The 18,343-nt window shown below is 44.5% G+C and overlaps 1 protein-coding gene across 2 annotated transcripts in view; it reads left to right on the forward strand.

Moving 5' to 3' along the window:
* The window catches only part of NIPAL2 (NIPA like domain containing 2), a 220,127-nt gene that overhangs the window by 175,838 nt on the left and 25,946 nt on the right, over positions 1–18,343 (forward strand). For both annotated transcript variants that reach the window (XM_073550473.1, XM_073550474.1), the window contains 2 exons: positions 957–1,045; positions 6,364–6,427. In XM_073550473.1, the coding sequence (XP_073406574.1) occupies positions 957–1,045; positions 6,364–6,427 (153 nt within the window). The remainder of the gene's footprint in view (positions 1–956; positions 1,046–6,363; positions 6,428–18,343) is intronic.

An 18,343-nucleotide genomic window follows, 5' to 3' on the forward strand; every position in this document is an offset into this window, starting at 1 on the left:
AAAAAAAATGATTGTTCTGATCAGAGTATGACCAGAGTGTGGTATGGGTGTCATCTGTAATCAGATGGGTACAGCTCAATAGAATATCATAGGTACGAATGTTGCCGTGAAAACCACAGATTTAACTCGTATGCAAAAATCGGACATGTGAATGAGTCCTAAGTAGTGATGAGCGAGTATATTCGTTGCTCGGGTGATCATGCAGCTGAGAAGACAAAAACTAAATGTCCGAGCACGCCAAATTACTCAGAGACCACCCGAGCATGCTCGGAAAAATCAGAGTAACGAATATACTCGCTCATCACTAGTCCTAAGTCTACGAGAGCCACGATGAGGCTTCCGGTCAGTCAGGAGCTGCGGTCAAAAGATGGTGGAACAGGACCGAAGTGGCACCGGAAAGAAGAGAAGACGGCGGCGGTTAAGTACCGTATGTTACTAGAGGCAGGGAATAGACATTAGTGGTAACACTCCGGCGGTGAAATATATACGGTAATTCCCGAGTGGTGCTTTAACTGTTCGGTAAAGAGTCTTTTCTATATTGTTTTGCTTTAATCAAGTATCAGGGTCTTGGACTCCTGTTGCCAGAGATAAGAGCGTGGCACATTGCTTATTTTTCTACTTGGGTTATTGTCTGTTTTCTTGAACAATAACTGAACCATAACTGAAAATAAGTGCGGAAAATGAAATTTAATTACCACCGTTTGTCTCGTTCATTGCAAGTACATTTTTCAGGGATTAATTTTGCATTGTGTCTGCCTTTTCCTCTCGTTTTTGATCCAGGAGGGGTAGTTATTTATTTAATTTGGCTTCCTGAGCGCACTATGAAGTAATTCTAGGTCCTGCTGAACACCATTCTCTATATAAATATTTATGATGCTGGTAAATCTTTATTAAAACGTCTACTGCATTATTCTCACTTGTTTTTCTTGTATGTGCTTTTTTTTTTCTGTTTTTAGGTTTTTAAATCAGGCAATGCAGCTTTACAATGCAACTGAAGTGGTGCCAATTAACTATGTATTTTTCACTACCAGCGCGATACTCGCAGGTACTGTGCTATTATGTCATAGTTTATAAAAACATCCAATAAAGTCTATTTCATTTTTATGTTGCTTTATGATATGACTTCATGAAATCAGTCGGCGGCTGCTAATTTATAGCCATTTGTAATGGTTTAGACTAAATCCTGACAACTTTTATCTCCGCAGTGTTTTATTGGATTATTAGTCAGAGGCAGTGCCAGCTTCAATAAAAGCCTGATTTCCATGTTTGTTCTCTATCCAAATCAATACTTTCTTATTGCGTTTTTTGTTTTTCTCCGTGTAAGCGTTTGGCCTGAGGCTTTCAATGGCTAGTTTTTTTTTTTTGTTTTTTTTTTTGTATAATGTGGTTCATTTCAAGTTTATTAAAAAATGGCTTTAAACATTACTTCTGTGAATTAAATAAAATTAGCTTGAAGGACAAATTGAGATTAAATTTGCCACGTCAATATTTCAATTTGAAGCATTAATCTTTTATATGTTACTAAAATAAATTAGAACAGCGGCCATGCTTTAGTTATAATCACAGAGACATGTGCAAGGGAGCCTGTAGGTCATTGAGAACTTTACATTGTGTATCTCCATGTATTGCTTCTGCCGGACACCATGTTAGGCCTTCATCACACGTCCTGATTTTACTGGTACTGGAAGGATCAGTGCTGGTGTTATCAGTGTCGCATGTCCGTGTGACATACTTGTGCGGGTCATCTGTAAGGGAATGGAAATACTATTGTTCTATCTTATCTCTTTCTCGTATTTTACTGGTACTGCTACACGTTCATGAGTATTACCATTACGTGTGTGTCACATAGGTACTGCTACACTATTCTGTGTATTACCTTAAGGGATAAAAGTGTATTGTATATTTATATTAATGCTACGTATAACTACTGTTATAGTTGTAAGGAAAACGTAGTACCCAAGTTAGGCCACTAGATGGGGGTGGAGCGCATACTAAGTCTGTAAGTAGTTAAAGTAAGAGGAGCTAACGGCCGTTAAGCTGACATTTGAATGAGTTGGGCGGGAGCGCCCTGCAGGGCAGTCAGCTCCGTATCATTAAAGACAGTGGCCCAGCCATTCAGGGCCTGAGGGCCACAAATGACAACACTGCAGAACACAGCCGCACAGATCACAGCAGCGCAGAACATAGCAGTGCAGATGACTACACTACAGATGGTAGTGAGACAGTTGGCTGTGGTACGACAGCACAGATCGCTCATTTTGAAGCAGCTTGCTACGTAGACAGACGCCCTTTTGTCTGGGGCGAAACAGACAGAGGAACTCCCAAAAATGGTAGAGCTGGACCGGAGGATGCTGAACAGGACGGGACTTCCCGGGTAGGTTTAGACAGAAGACTGTGAAAAGCTAGGGAATGTGACAGAATTGTGCACTGTGGAATCTGAGGTAACCGCTGTAAAGAAAATGGATGTACAAAAATGAGTAAAGCTGTTAAAGTTGAGCTGGACCGTGTTTCCGTTTGTATCACAACGCCTGGAAAAAGTATACAGCAACCTAGAGAAAGCCCTGATAGTGAAAAGAATGGAACTGCAGGTATGCTGATAGAAAGCTGTCATGTCTATGTGAGGGGTGGCCAGGACACCGTTGCCCCAGAGTCCTCGGCCATGACTACGGTCCTGGCCGACCCTTACACATCCATGGGGCATTCTTGTGCCATCCGTGTGTACGTGTGCATCATCCGTGTGTTGTCTGTGTGACACGTACAGGAATAGAATGCAGAATATAAATTACATTTGTTTTGGTGTTAAAGATGTTCAGGTAGATATGGGGTAGACAGATATGTAGTAGATTGATATGGGGTAGATAGATGGATGGATATGGGGTAGATAGATGGATGGATATGGGGTAGATACAGTGGGGCAAAAAAGTATTTAGTCAGTCAGCAATAGTGCAAGTTCCACCACTTAAAAAGATGAGAGGCGTCTATAATTTACATCATAGGTAGACCTCAACTATGGGAGACAAACTGAGAAAAAAAAATCCAGAAAATCACATTGTCAGTTTTTTTTTTCATTTTATTTGCATATTATGGTGGAAAATAAGTATTTGGTCAGAAACAAAATTTCATCTCAATACTTTGTGATATATCCTTTGTTGGCAATGACAGAGGTCAAACGTTTTCTGTAAGTCTTCACAAGGTTGCCACACACTGTTGTTGGTATGTTGGCCCATTCCTCCATGCAGATCTCCTCTAGAGCAGTGATGTTTTTGGCTTTTCGCTTGGCAACACGGACTTTCAACTCCCTCCAAAGGTTTTCTATAGGGTTGAGATCTGGAGACTGGCTAGGCCACTCCAGGACCTTGAAATGCTTCTTACGAAGCCACTCCTTCGTTGCCCTGGCGGTGTGCTTTGGATCATTGTCATGTTGAAAGACCCAGCCACGTTTCATCATCAATGCCCTTGCTGATGGAAGGAGGTTTGCACTCAAAATCTCACGATACATGGCCCCATTCATTCTTTCATGTACCCGGATCAGTCGTCCTGGCCCCTTTGCAGAGAAACAGCCCCAAAGCATGATGTTTCCACCACCATGCTTTACAGTAGGTATGGTGTTTGATGGATGCAACTCAGTATTCTTTTTCCTCCAAACACGACAAGTTGTGTTTCTACCAAACAGTTCCAGTTTGGTTTCATCAGACCATAGGACATTCTCCCAAAACTCCTCTGGATCATCCAAATGCTCTCTAGCAAACTTCAGACGGGCCTGGACATGTACAGGCTTAAGCAGTGGGACACGTCTGGCACTGCAGGATCTGAGTCCATGGTGGCGTAGTGTGTTACTTATGGTAGGCCTTGTTACATTGGTCCCAGCTCTCTGCAGTTCATTCACTAGGTCCCCCCGCGTGGTTCTGGGATTTTTGCTCACCGTTCTTGTGATCATTCTGACCCCACGGGGTGGGATTTTGCGTGGACCACCAGATCGAGGGAGATTATTAGTGGTCTTGTATGTCTTCCATTTTCTAATTATTGCTCCCACAGTTGATTTCTTCACTCCAAGCTGGTTGGCTATTGCAGATTCAGTCTTCCCAGCCTGGTGCAGGGCTACAATTTTGTTTCTGGTGTCCTTTGACAGCTCTTTGGTCTTCACCATAGTGGAGTTTGGAGCCAGACTGTTTGAGGGTGTGCACAGGTGTCTTTTTATACTGATAACAAGTTTAAACAGGTGCCATTACTACAGGTAATGAGTGGAGGAAAGAGGAGACTCTTAAAGAAGAAGTTACAGGTCTGTGAGAGCCAGAAATCTTGATTGCTTGTTTCTGACCAAATACTTATTTTCCACCATAATATGCAAATAAAATGAAAAAAAAACAGACAATGTGATTTTCTGGATTTTTTTTTCTCAGTTTGTCTCCCATAGTTGAGGTCTACCTATGATGTAAATTACAGACGCCTCTCATCTTTTTAAGTGGTGGAACTTGCACTATTGCTGACTGACTAAATACTTTTTTGCCCCACTGTAGATAAGTGGATAGATGGATAAGTTCCTTACCTATGTAGCTTATTGTACATGTATTAACCTAATAAATACAGTAGATAAATAAAAATGACGTGCCCCCCCATTTTTGATAACCAGCAAAGGTAAAGCAGACAGCAGTGAGCTGATATTATCAGGCTGGGAAGTTCCATAGTTATTGGGCCCTTCCCAGCCTAAAAATACCAGCCCACAGCCGCCCCAGAAGTGGCACATCTGTGCCAGTTTTGGCGCTTCACCTTCGCTCTTCCCGATTGCCCTGGTGCAGTGGCAGTCGGGGTAATGGGATTTGGGGTTGATGTCAGTTGTGAATTGTCAGAAAACACAACTGACCTCAAACCCTGGAGTTAGTAATGGAGAGGTGTCTATCAGACACCTGCATTACTTAACCAGTAAAAAAAAGGCAAACATTTCTTTATTAAAATAAACACTCTCACAAACTTTTCCTGATTCAGCAATTTATAACAAAAAAAAAAAATCCCATGGAGGTCCGACGTAGGCCACGGAATCCTACACAGTCCAAAATTGGAAACCTGAAAAACATGGTGAAAACACAGTGTGTGTACGTGTCTCCGGTACATTTGAAAAATGACACCACACATACTGGAAAGACGGACGTGTGAAGGGGGCCTTACACAATGTAGGGTTTGAAAGTTATTTTTTTTAGAAGCGTCATATTACCACTTTGTACAACTTATCATAGTAGTTAACGTAAAGCTTTCAACAAACTTTGCATAAATCAATAAGAAAATACAAAAAAAAATTGCAATATATCGTAGCAGTGAAATTTGTTTCTCCATTTATAAGCCACTTCTTCTTTAAAATCTCGCCACTACAGATGAGTGAATCGATTCACAGGATCTTGGTCCAACGGCTACATCAATATACTGTAACAACTGGATGGGAGCCCTTTGAACATCTTCCTACCTGCCATCGTTCCCAGCCCCATTTCCTAGCTGGCTAATCAAAGAGGAGCTGGGGCAGTCGGCAGTTAGGAATTGGTTCATTGAGTTCCTGTCCAGCAGCCGTGGAATGGTCTGACCGCTGTACCAAGGTTTGGCAAATTTTTTTTTTCCAAGGCTGTTTCTCATTCAAAGTAAGATGGACAGCCAGCTATTGATAGTTTTCCTATTATTCCAGACAGCCACATTAATGTCAGTGACTAAGAATGAAGTGGATTCATTCCAAGAATTTTTTTTTTTACTATGAGCCAAAAAACTAACAGGCAAGTGGTTACTAAGTACCTACCTGCCTGTTCTACGTCGCTCCGGCTCAAACCGGTCACCTACTGCTTCTGCCGGTGATTCAGCTGCTCCACGTCAACAGAGCAGCTCTTGTTCTTCTGGGCTGCTCTATAAAAGGGGCATTAGTGGTGACATTCTGAATGACAGCCATTTCACTGCAGTTAGGCAGCGGGGAGCTGGCGGTCAATCAGCATGACGTTGGCTATCATGCCCCGCCAATAGAGTAAAGCAGAAGGAGAAGGCACTGCTCTGTCCAGTTGACATCAATGGAAGCTGTTGAATCGCTGGCAGGAGTGGTCTGTGACCGTTCTGTGTTGGCAGAGTTCAGCTCTGGACACAACAGGCAAGTAAGTAGCAACTACCTGCCTTCTCGTTTTTAGGCACATAAAAATGAAAAAAAAAAAAAGTCCTGATTAGCCCATTTGAGAAATTAAATTTGTCCAATAAAAGTCTCTGACAACATATCAGAAGTGATGGCACACATACAGAAATTGGGAGGTTTACAAAATTCCCATTCCTACAAAACAAAGGCCTGTATACATTTTTACATGCATATTGTTTTAATAAAAAATTCCTTTTTCCTCTTCACAGGAATCATTTTTTACCAGGAGTTTCGAGATGCGGCCATATTGAATATATTCATGTTCATTTTTGGGTAGGTACGGTAATTTAATTTAATCGGATTTGTTTGTTGGTCTTCTAAACTCTATAGATCCTAAAAAAGTTCTTGGCAAATCTTGCAATTATCTTTAAAACTCTCTCATTCTGTTCATCTCATGTGATCTCTAATCTTTCTATATACTGTACCTCTTCTAAGCTGGATAAGGTATTTAGAGAACTTTTTAAAATAATAACTTGGGGGGAAATGTACAAGGGAACAAGTTTGTGGTGTCCACTAAGTGCCCGACATTGTAAAACAGAAGACATGTCAACTCGTCCCATGTACTGGCATCAGTGTATCGTAGACTTGTAGGCCCTTTTCTTATTTTTGAAAAAATGTAGTGATCATTCTCTGTTGGATTTTTCCAATATGTTTAGTGGCCTAGGTCTAGTCCAATAGATAGCTAGAACACAGCAGATTGAACAAAAGCTGGGAGATAAATAGTCTGGGTTGTGATATGTATATGTATTTTTTTGTTTGTTCTGAACTTTGTCACTGTCACGATCCATTTTTGGACCTGTGCCAGTGTGGGCTTCTCATATATAAACTTTTTTTCCTTTCTGGCCATTGGGGGTTAATGTCAGTTTTGCCCCCGGTGGCCGCTGGTGTTACTACATGTTTTGTGAGTCTGTTCTTGCTGGTGGTGACCACTCCCTCCTTCCTATATAAGATCACTTGGTACACCAGCTGACTGTTGGTAATACAGGTCCTTTGGAAACCAGCCTTTCTAAAGAGAGGATTTATCTGGAGCAGTGGTGTTAGCAGCTTATCTGGTGCAGTGGCCATACAGCTGAAAGCGGTGTTTGGGTGCCTTACTTTGCTGTCCGGTGCATGACAGCAGAGGAAGCTAAGTGCTGTTTGTTTTTCCCTGTCTGTTATTTTTCCTTGGTGTTTTATTAGTACAGCGGTGGGACCAGTGTCCGCACTTGCCAGTTCCCTAGTAAGGGATAGGTGCAGGGCAAGTGAGGGACCAAGGTATTCTGGTCAGCGACAGGTTGAAAGAACCTGTATAGGGAGTGTCAGCAGAGTTCAGGGCACTTCCTTAGGAGAGTGCAGGAGGTGTCCATTTCCCCGTTCACTATTGCAGGGCCCACCGTTGTAATTGTGTCCCCGGTGTCCCCTTGTTTTGTGTTGTGGTTTTGTGACCGACCGATCGTCGGGTTGCGTCACGCAGGGCCAGTCACATCGTGACAGTCAGAGGCCTGAAATTATAGAAGTTGTCCAGGAACATACATATATAATATACATTTTTTGCTATAGTATTGCAGACATTAAAATGAACAAACATACCAGTACTCATCGTCTCCGGGTCCTGCAGTTCCTCTCTAACGCTGCTCTGGTTTTTGCTGACAGGCCGCAGGATGGTGCTACTTTGCATGTGACCACTGCAGCAAATCACTATGCAGAGGGTGTAAATATATTTAAAGAGTGTGGTCTGGGGTCTGAATTCCCCTCAGGGGTTCTATATTGGATGTTATATTATTTTAGGGGATCTGATTTGGAGTCTATATTAATATAGAGGAATTTCTTCCATATAAACCATGTCTCTCAAATTGGCAGCTTCAAGTTTGCCATGTCCTGGTGCTCAAGGGTGAATTAGTAAAAGACTCTCCAAAATTGTTTTCTCTGCTGTTGGCTCCTACCAGGCGTCTTCCTTAGCTCCTGAGACCACAAATGCTAGTATGCTAGTAGTCCTTATGGGTACACAACACCTTAAAGTGGTTGTCTCTTCTTGGAAAAAAATCTACACAGTGGATAAAGGGGTGACAATCTCTTTAGGGTAGGTGGCACCACCGTTTCCTCTCCATCCCAGAAAAACGGTTGGATTTTTCTGATCGGAGTGGCATCAGTTTTTCTCGGAGGCGAAGAGAAAAAAGTTTTTTCATTCTGTCAGTCCGGACTGCACTTGGATGTCATCCGAGTGCGAACCAATGTGTTCCACGAATGGTCGAGTGTGATCCGATTCTCTACCATTCTATGATTCTGAGATCAAAACCGGACATGTCACTGCTTGTTATTCCTCAGACCACTCAGTCCGAGGAAAAAAATCAGACATGTGCACAGCCTCATAGAATAGCATAGGTACGAGTGCTATCCGTGAGAACCACTGATGGCAGTCCCCCTGAGCCCGAACAACAACAGCGAAAAAAGTGGATCTAAAAATAAGAATACTTCTAGAGTATATATAGATAGAATATATAAATGTAAATACAAGAGGATTATTTAAAGATCCAATAAAGCAAGGGGATAAATGCAAATCCAAGATACATTTTATTATATATCAAAATAAGACAAAAAAGGCAAAAATTGGTGAGGTAAGATACAGATTAGCACCTAAAGCAACCGGTGCTAACAAAGGTGCATAGATGACAATAATAACTCTGGTAAGAGAAACAAAGTGTCTCACCACAAGCACCTGCACAAGGCTAAATGCATGTAAATTGTCTACAAGGAGTATGTGAAGAAGTAACAGCGCCAACTGCCAATGGCCAGCTTACAAATGGAGCATAGAGAAATGACATGCCATCCAATATCATTAGAAAAATAGCTAAAGGGTCAATGATCACATATTCAAAAGATAAGGCGTAATACTGCCAGGCACAGAGATGATAGATGCAAGAAAGTTAGAAGACAACATTACCTTGGGACATCGAATAAGCCATGTGCAGAGAGTAGGAGTGAGACACACTGGAGCCTCGACACGCGTTTCGCCGCCCTTGGCTTCGTCAGGAGGCGTGGACAGTGAAACGCATGTCAAGGCTCCAGCGTGTCTCACTCCTACTCTCTGCACGTGGCTTATACTATGTCCCATGGTAATGTTGTCTTCTAACTTTCTTGCATCTATCATCTCTGTGCCTGGCAGTATTACGCCTTATTTTTTGAATATGTGGTCATTAACCCTTTAGCTATTTTTCTAATGATATTGGATGGCATGTCATTTCTCTATGCTCCATATGGGGCTTTTGTAAGCTGGCCATTGGCAGTTGGCGCTATTACTTCTTCACATACTTCTTGTGGACAATTTACATGCATTTAGGCTTGTGCAGGTGTAGGGAAGGTGACCGGACGGACGGACTTGTCAGAATAGAGAAGGAAAGGTTTGCACAGTTTAGACAGGTGTCAGTTACTACAGTGTTAAAACAACTAGGAAAGTGTAGTGGACGTGCAGTACCTTGGGTTGACCATTAGATGGCAGGGAGGAGTGTGAGCAAAGGACTTGACATCAGCTTAGGGCTTAGGAAACCGTTGGTCATGGGGGGCGGAGTTACAGGGAACCGAGAAAGATATAAATTTGAAGGAGGGTTCCAGAAAGTTCCAGTCCCCAGGGGGAGCTCCAGTGACAGGAGGACTACGACAGTTTGTGCACTGTGAGGAGAACCAAACTAAGGGGGACTGAGGAGAGAGAACGTCAGGGGGGTGGTCCTGACAGGAAGAACCACAGTATAGACGAGGCCCAGGGTGAAGGACACCGTATTTGAAACCACGAAGCTGACCAGTAAAGTGCTGATGGTGTACGGGCCTAAGGCGGCCACAGTGACTGAGCTGACAGGATCGTCACAGAGTGAAAAATGGGCGGTACGTATAAATACGTCCCTGGTGTAAAGTACGGTGTGTGAAGCGGTCCTGGACACGGAGGGCCGTGGGGAAGATATTGCGGTGTGCTGTGAGGGCCGTCAGTCGGACGGTGGAAAATAAACTTGGACCTGTTGCACCCGAAACCTGCCTCATCTTGTGTCTGTACGTCACTGCGCGGTATACAGAGGGACCATCCCGGCCCACGACACTACACTTGGCGTAGTCGGCAGGATACACGCCGCTAATACGTCATCTTCTGCGGCAGGCCTGCCCTAAAGGATGGAGAAAGACTTGGACAACGCTGCTTGGATTACAAATACCTGCTGATTACAAATTACCCACCTGTGGATTACAATTTGGGAGTGCTGTGGCGTATCTGCGTCACCAGCAGAAGATCCGGGGAGGTACCAGGACCTGGTGCAAGATGGCGGTGATGCTCCAGTGCAGAGGAGAGATCCAGGTGTTTGCTGTTGTTCCCAATGGACTGGGGCCCCCTCCTGCATACCTCGGGGACCAGCGCTGTGTCCCGGGAGGCCGATGCTCCCCCATACTGGACCCTGACAAGTGGGTGGAAGGGCCTGCCAATGCCCCACCCAGCAGAGGGAGTGGCACAGAGCAAAAGTTTGGCTGCGGCTGTTTGGCGCCATTCGAGTGCTGCCCACCGGACGGTATGAGATGCTGCGGGTGCCGAGGCATCGGCCGCCTGGAGTGGCAATTTCGGCGGGATATCGAGCTCCACCAGAAAGTGACATCTTCTGAGCCACAAGCAGGCAGCAGGATGGTGAGCTGGGAAGCGGAGCCTGTGCGGAATCAGCGGGAGCAGCCACCCAGAATACCGGTGGAGAATCTGCCCGCGGAGCCCCTAAGCTTGGAGGCTAGCCCCATCCGACGGCAGGGTGAAGAGCAGAAACTGCGGGAGGAGCCGCGTGGTGACGTAACAGAGGCCGCGGCGCCGGGGAAGGTGAGAGTTCCTTTGGCCCTACCAGTGGCTCTGCAAGCGGCCCCCACCATCTGGCTGCCGCACGCGGCAGCCTGTGTACCCAAGAAGCTGGTCACAGGAGGCCCTTCCCTCTATGCTGAACTGAGTGGGGCCTCCATTCCAAGTCCTGAACCATCCCGCCCGGAGACGCCACGCACGGTGCCGCCGGAGCGGAGCCTGATCCCAGAGGGCTCTGTTGCGCTTCCCCTGCCACCAGCGACCTCATTTCTAAAATCGGTCACTACTCCGGCCCCGGCTGAAACGTCGAGTGCGGCCTTCCCTGCGGCCGCGGCTATGCCGGTGTTGGAACCGGCTGTGGCCTATTTGGCAGGCCCTGTGCCCCCACCCACCGAGAACCCGGCTGCCCCCATTCGCCACTCGGCCCCAGAGGCTGCTGGGCCACAGAAATCATCGGCCGCCTCTGCCCCGCTCACCTCTTCGGCGGAGCCCCGCCCACCGGACTCCAGACCCTGCGCTGTACCCTCCGTTTGGGTCGTAGAGGTGATCAAGAAAAAGAAGGCCCGGGAGCAGGAGATATGGAGCCTACTCCACTCAAAGGGGGAGGCTGGCATGGTAGTGAAGAGATCTCGGGGACGGCTGGTATATACCAACGTCGACGGGGGGTACGGTTTCATCCGAGATAAGACTGGTCAAAAGGTTTATGTTAATGTGGCCTCCATACGTCACGGCCGGGCTCTGAAGGAGGGGGACTTAGTATCATATTATAAAGAATACTGCCCCCGCGGATATTATGCAGTGGCAGTACTGGCGGAGCCCGAAGAATGCGAACCCCCGTAAAGAGGACTTGTGTGGACACTCCCGGTACCCCAGGGGTTCCACGGCTTTGGAGCCCTTGCCACTGACCACTAAATAGTGGAAAAGACTGTCAGGAGTTCGGTGCACCGTAGGGCAGGTTACGAAGACCAGTTAGCAAAAAAAAAAAGTGCTTTAGTTGTTGAGTATTTTTGCAGTATGATATTCCTCTTCCAGGATAGTTTGTGTTTAATTGAGAAGCCTGACAGAGCGAGGATGCGGAAGAAGAGTGTCCATGTCCAAGGAAGGGGGGAAGAAGAAGACATGCAATGTTTTGTTGTAACATGTTGGTTGTGAAAGCTAAAGAAAATGAAAAAAAATATATAAAAATGGTGTACTTGTGCTATTATAAAGTTGTTTAATGTATAATATGCAAAAGTAAAATGCAACAGGTCCAGGTAAGGGAAGGTCTGAGGGACCAACGGGAAGTGTGAGATCCGAAGAGGGGTCAATGTGTGAAGAGGGTCTGGGAGACCGAGACGCCGACCATGACATGTAATTGAAAGAAAGGTACAAGATGTGGAAGATGTGAAAAAGACAGCCGTCCTAGGTCAGGTCCCCGACACCACGGACACCCCTGAAGGAGGAAGGTGGACGCCGACAATGATCTGGTAGGTGTAAGGCCTCGATCATGACGTACCGGACAGTGAAAGGTAACAGAAGGGGAGAGTAGGGGAAGGTAAACGCCATAGAGAGAAAATGGGTATACCTAGCCCAATTTGGAAGACGTTGTCATGTGGCATGCGCGCTGGTGAGTAGCAGTAGGCTGCTCAGAGCATGGTGCTCCCAGTATGGTTCGCCCCCGCAGGTAGTGGGTTTGGCCCAACAACTGGTCCGACAACAGAGTGTAGGTGAAGCTTCAGAATGACGAAGGCAGGGATTACGATTGTCGAGGACAACAATAGACAAAGGAAGGGAGAGTGTAGGGAAGGTGACCGGACAGACGGACTTGTCAGAATAGAGAAGGAAAGGTTTGCACAGTTTAGACAGGTGTCAGTTACTACAGTGGGAAAACAACTAGGAAAGTGTAGTGGACGTGCAGTACCTTGGGTTGACCATTAGAGGGCAGGGAGGAGTGTGAGCAAAGGACTGGACATCAGCTTAGGGCTTAGGAAACCGTTGGTCATGGGGGGCGGAGTTACAGGGAACCGGGAAAGATATAAATTTGAAGGAGGGTTCCAGAAAGTTCCAGTCCCCAGGGGGGAGCTCCCGTGACAGGAGGACTACGACAGTTTGTACACTGTGAGGAGAACCACACTAAGGGGGACTGAGGAGAGAGAACGTCAGGGGGGTGGTCCTGACAGGAAGAACCACAGTATAGACGAGGCACGGGGTGAAGGACACCGTATTTGAAACGACGAAGCTGACCAGTAAAGTGCTGATGGTGTACGGGCCTAAGGCAGCCACAGTGACTGAGCTGACAGGATCGTCACAGAGTGAAAAAGGGGGCGGTACGTATAAATAAGTCCCTGGTGTAAAGTACGGTGTGTGAAGCGGTCCTGGACACGGAGGGCGGTGGGGAAGATATTGCGGTGTGCTGTGAGGGCTGTCAGTCGGACGGTGGAAAGTAAACTTGGACCTGTTGCACTCGAAACCTGCCTCATCTTGTGTCTGTACGTCACTGCGCGGTATACAGAGGGACCACCCCCCAGCCCAGCCAACGACACTACACAGGTGCTTGTGGTGAGACACTTTGTTTCTCTTACTGGAGTTTTATTATTTTCATCTATGCACCTTTGTTAGCCCCGGTTGTTTTAGCTGCTAATCTGTATCTTACCTCACTAATTTTTACCTTTTTTGTCCTATTTTGATATAATATATAATAAAGTTTATCTTGGATTTGCATTTATTCTATCTATATATACTTTCTTATTTTTAGATCCACTTTTTTTCGGTGAGGTAGTAACAACTACCTGCCTGTTAGTACTTAGGCAATTTTTTTTTTCTTTTACAAAGTCACGGATATCCCCTTTAATGGTGTCCAAAAACTACAGCTCGTCTCACAAAAACAAGCTCTTATTAGACTAAGTTGATGGGGAAAAAAAATAAAAAATGGAGCAAAAATGAAAAATCGCCCGGTCATAGAGGATTTACAAAAGAATGGTCTTTTTTTTTATCGAAGAGTAAATGTGTTGTTTGACTTCATCTCTATATGAAATACAGATCTCTGAAATCCTCTATTGGGCCGTACACACGGAGACTCGCCTTGTTTTCATTAAACCAGAAGCAATAAAAATAAGTTTATGGTTCTTTACAAGTCTATCTAATTCCCGGCAATAAAAAGGCACTTTATAAATGGACGATCCATTAATTAGTCTAATGCTCGGCGGTGATGAGGTCTGGCTTGTTTTAGAGTCACTTACATCGAAAACGAGGTTTCATTTTAGTCCATTTAGGCCTCTCAGACAGTGAAGTGCTTCTTCGGCAGACAATGAATATCCTAATTATCGGAGATAATTGCTGCAGAAAGCGTCCTGGTGTGTGGGAAGAGGAGCTTCTTGCATATTAATGGCTGATATTATGAAAGACATAAAAAGTGAAAGGAAATAAAACGACTTTTGTAATGTGTTAATCGACACTTTATGGAAAGTGGGTTTCAAATGAAATTATATTTTTCCAAGTGAATGATCTAATAGGGTTTGTGTTCAATCAGTCATTACAATTTTATGTTTTAATCTCCAGCTTAATCCTATTTATCATCTGTACCTCAATAATATTAGGTTTTTTTGTATAAAAAGCTGTCAAGGCTTTAGAAATCGATCATAAATGCAGATAAAACACCTAATAATAAAAACATAGCTTTACCTCTGGTAACCCTGTACAATATGCGTATAGGTGATGGGATATGCTGTCATTCGTAAAAGGGGTTGTCGCATGAATCCATTCCAGACTGCGGCTTCCTATTAACTTGGGGTGCCGATGGCCGTACTGGGCTGGTTATATATTTGCCCTTTAAGCATAGTATTATTTTCTAGCCATTCAGTGCGTAAAATATTGGATTCTTGAGTGGGTATCGCTTCTGACATTTATATGTCCTCATAGGGCAAATGAAAATGTGATGTCTTATTAAAGGGAACCTGTCACCAGGTTCTCCCACATTTCAATTACGGCAGCACCTGTAGGCCCTCTTCTACAGCATGCTAGAATGCTGCGTGTAAATCCCTAAGTACTCATATACAGTGCAGTCCGTTCCAATGAGCGTCTATGGTCTTGATCCGGCACCTTCTCTCTTCTTCCAATCGCTGTCCTCCTCCCCTGCTTTGTGTAGATGATGTGTCCTATGTAATCCGCATGATGTCCTCCATTGCGCTCCTTTACAGGCACACTTCTCTGTGCCCTGCCGAAGACAGAGCAAAGTACTGTAGCACACATGCACCAGCAAAGGCCAAAGAGTGCCAATAACCCATAGGTAAAGCAGGCGCATGCGCACTACAGTATTTTGCTCTACCCTCAGAAGGACAGAGAAAAGTGCGCCTGCTCGGGAGTGCAATGGAGGACACTATGTGGATGATGTAGGACACGTCATCCACACGAAGCAAGGAAAGAAGATGGCGATCGCACGAAGAGAGGAGGAGCCGTCTGTGAATATAATAAAAGATCTTTTTTGTGCCATGCAGAAAGTATTAGGGGATATACGCTGTAAAAGAGAGTTTATAGGTTCTAGCTGCACTTTATATTGGGCAAACCTATTGACTGGTTACCTTTTAATGATCTGAAATATTTGAAAATTACCCCCCAAAATTTTCTTATTGGTAATGGTATAGAAGTTGATTTGCATGGCCTCATATCTCACTGTGACAAATAATTAAATACCTAAAAGTAGTCATGCACAATATTCCTCTACAAAAGCTCAAATCCTAAATCACAAAAAGAAAAAGATTGATTACAAAAAAATGAAGGGGATGCTTGCACAACACAGTATAACCCCTCCCCATCCCCAAAGACATTTAAACTGCAGGAATATCAATGTATCCAGAATGAGTGTCGCCTACTTTGGTGCAAATGAAAGTGACAAACGGACACTAGTGAGGCAAAAGCAAGATGGCCCCCAAATGGGAATGGTTTTTGTAGACACCATTCCTTTTTTCCTGATCTTTCCTGACTGATTCTTCTCTAGTTTTGCATTTTACTAGTGTCAATGTCACTACTTTTATAATGAGGCGAAACCTGGAGCCCATTAAGGTTGCCCAGGTCATCCAGCTCCTCCACAGTGACACATTCATGGTATGCTGTCACAAAAAGGTTTGCCCTGTCTCCAAGAACAGTCTCAAGAACATGCAGCAGATACCAAAACTCGGGTTGTTTCATAAGGAGAGCCGGACCGGGCCGTAGAAGTGTTTAAACTCCCGGCAGGACAGGTTTCTGCTCTTTATGTGCAAGGAGGAACAAGAAGAGCACTGCCAGAGCCTTTAAAAAATGACTACCATCAGAGACCCATTCTTCCCATACATGAGAACAGTTTCACACCAAGCACAGGAGGTGACAGACTTCAACCCATTTGGAGATGCTGTGGTGAATGTTATGCTGCCTGCATTATCATACTGCATGATCGATTTAGCTGTGGATCAGTGTTCTGGGAGGCGCATATTTAAGTAGGGATGAACTAACCACCTAGTTAGCAGGACTGTGGAGTTGGTAAGCCAAACCTACTACTCGGACTCCTCAATTTCCCTGACTCCTGATTCCGTCTCCATGAGTCTGACTCCCCAGCACTGCTTCACTACTGAGCATGTACAGTGGGTACAGAAAGTATTCAGACCCTTTTAAATTTTTCACTCTTTGTTTCATTGCAGCCATTTGGTAAATTCAAAAAAACTTCATTTTTTTTCTCATTAATGTACACTCTGCACTCCATCTTGACTGAAAAAAAAACAGAAATGTAGAAATTTTTGCAAATTTATTAAAAAAGAAAAACTGAAATATCAAATGGTCATAAGTATTCAGACCCTTTGCTCAGTATTGAGTGGAAGCACCTTTTGAGCTAGTACAGCCATGAGTCGTCTTGGGAATGATGCAACAAGTTTTTCACACATGGATTTGGGGATTCTCTGCCATTCTTCCTTGCAGATCTTCTCCTGTTCCGTCAGGATGGATGATGAACGTTGGTAGACAGCCATTTTCAGGTCTCTCCAGAGATGCTCAATTGGGTTTAGGTCAGGGCTCAGGGTGGGCCAGTCAAGAATGGTCACAAAGTTGTTCTGAAGCCACTCCTTTGTTATTTTAGCTGTGTTGTCTTGTTGGAAGGTAAACCTTTGGCCAAGTAGGAGGTCCAGAGAACTCTGGAAGAGGTTTTCATCCAGGATATCTCTGTACTTGATCGCATTCATGTTTCCTTCAATTGCAACCAGTCGTCCTGTCCCTGCAGCTGAAAAACACCCCCATAGTATGATGTTGCCACCACCATGTTTCACTGTTGGGCTTGTATTGGGCAGGTGATGAGCAGTGCCTAGTTTTCTCCACACATACCACTTAGAATTATGACCAAAATGGTCTAGCTTCGTCTCATCAGATCAGAGAATCTTATTTCTCATAGTCTGGGAGTCCTTTGTGTGTTTTTTAGCAAACATATGCGGGCTTTCATATGTCTTGAACTGAGGAGAGGCTTCCATCAGGCCAGTCTGCCATAAAGGCCCGACTGGTGGAGGGCTGCATTGATAGTTGTCTTTGTAGAACTTTCTCTCATCTCCCTACTGCATCTCTGGAGCTCAGCCACAGTGATCTTGGGGTTCTTCTTTAAACTCTCACCAAGGCTCTTCTCCCACGATTGCTCAGTTTGGCTGGACGGCCAGGTCTAGGAAGACTTCTGGTGGTCCCAAACTTCTTCCATTTAAGGTTTATGGAGGCCACTGTGCTCTTAGGAACCCTGCGTACTGCAGAAATTCTTTTGTAACCTTGACCAGATCTGTGCTTTGCCACAATTCTGTCTCTGAGCTCCTTGGCCAGTTCCTTTGACCTCATGATTCTCATTTGGTCTGACAAGCACTGTGAGCTGTGAGGTCTTATATAGACAGGTGTGTGGGTTTCCAAATCAAGTCTTATCAGTTTAATTAAACACAGCTGGACTCCAATGAAGTAGTAGAACCATCTCAAGGAGGATCACAAGGAAATGAACAGCATGTGACTTAAATATGAGTGTCTGAGGTAAGGGCCTGAATACTTATGACCATGTGATATTTCGGTTTTTCTTTTTTAATAAATTTGCAAAAATTTTACATTCCTGTTTTTTTTTTTTCTGTCAAGATGGGGTGCAGAGTGTACATTAATGAGAAAAAAATGGAACTTTTTTCAATTTACCCAGGTGCTACAATGAAACAAAGAGTGAAATATGTTAAGGGGTCTGAATACTTTCTGTATCACTGTACATAAAGTGCAGCACAGATTCATCTCTACTACGATTCCACAACCCTGCCTCACTACTGAGCATGTACATAAAGTTCAGCATAGATTCATCTCAACTAACAGCTGTGAGATCCTTAGATCAGGAACAGAACAGACATTTATAGAACATTTCAGAACTTTGCCAAATTCTTCTGAAAACATGC

The sequence above is a fragment of the Dendrobates tinctorius genome, unplaced genomic scaffold (assembly GCF_039654945.1).
Source record: "Dendrobates tinctorius isolate UK_male_01 unplaced genomic scaffold, ASM3965494v1 ptg000165l, whole genome shotgun sequence".
Lineage (NCBI taxonomy): Eukaryota > Metazoa > Chordata > Amphibia > Anura > Dendrobatidae > Dendrobates > Dendrobates tinctorius.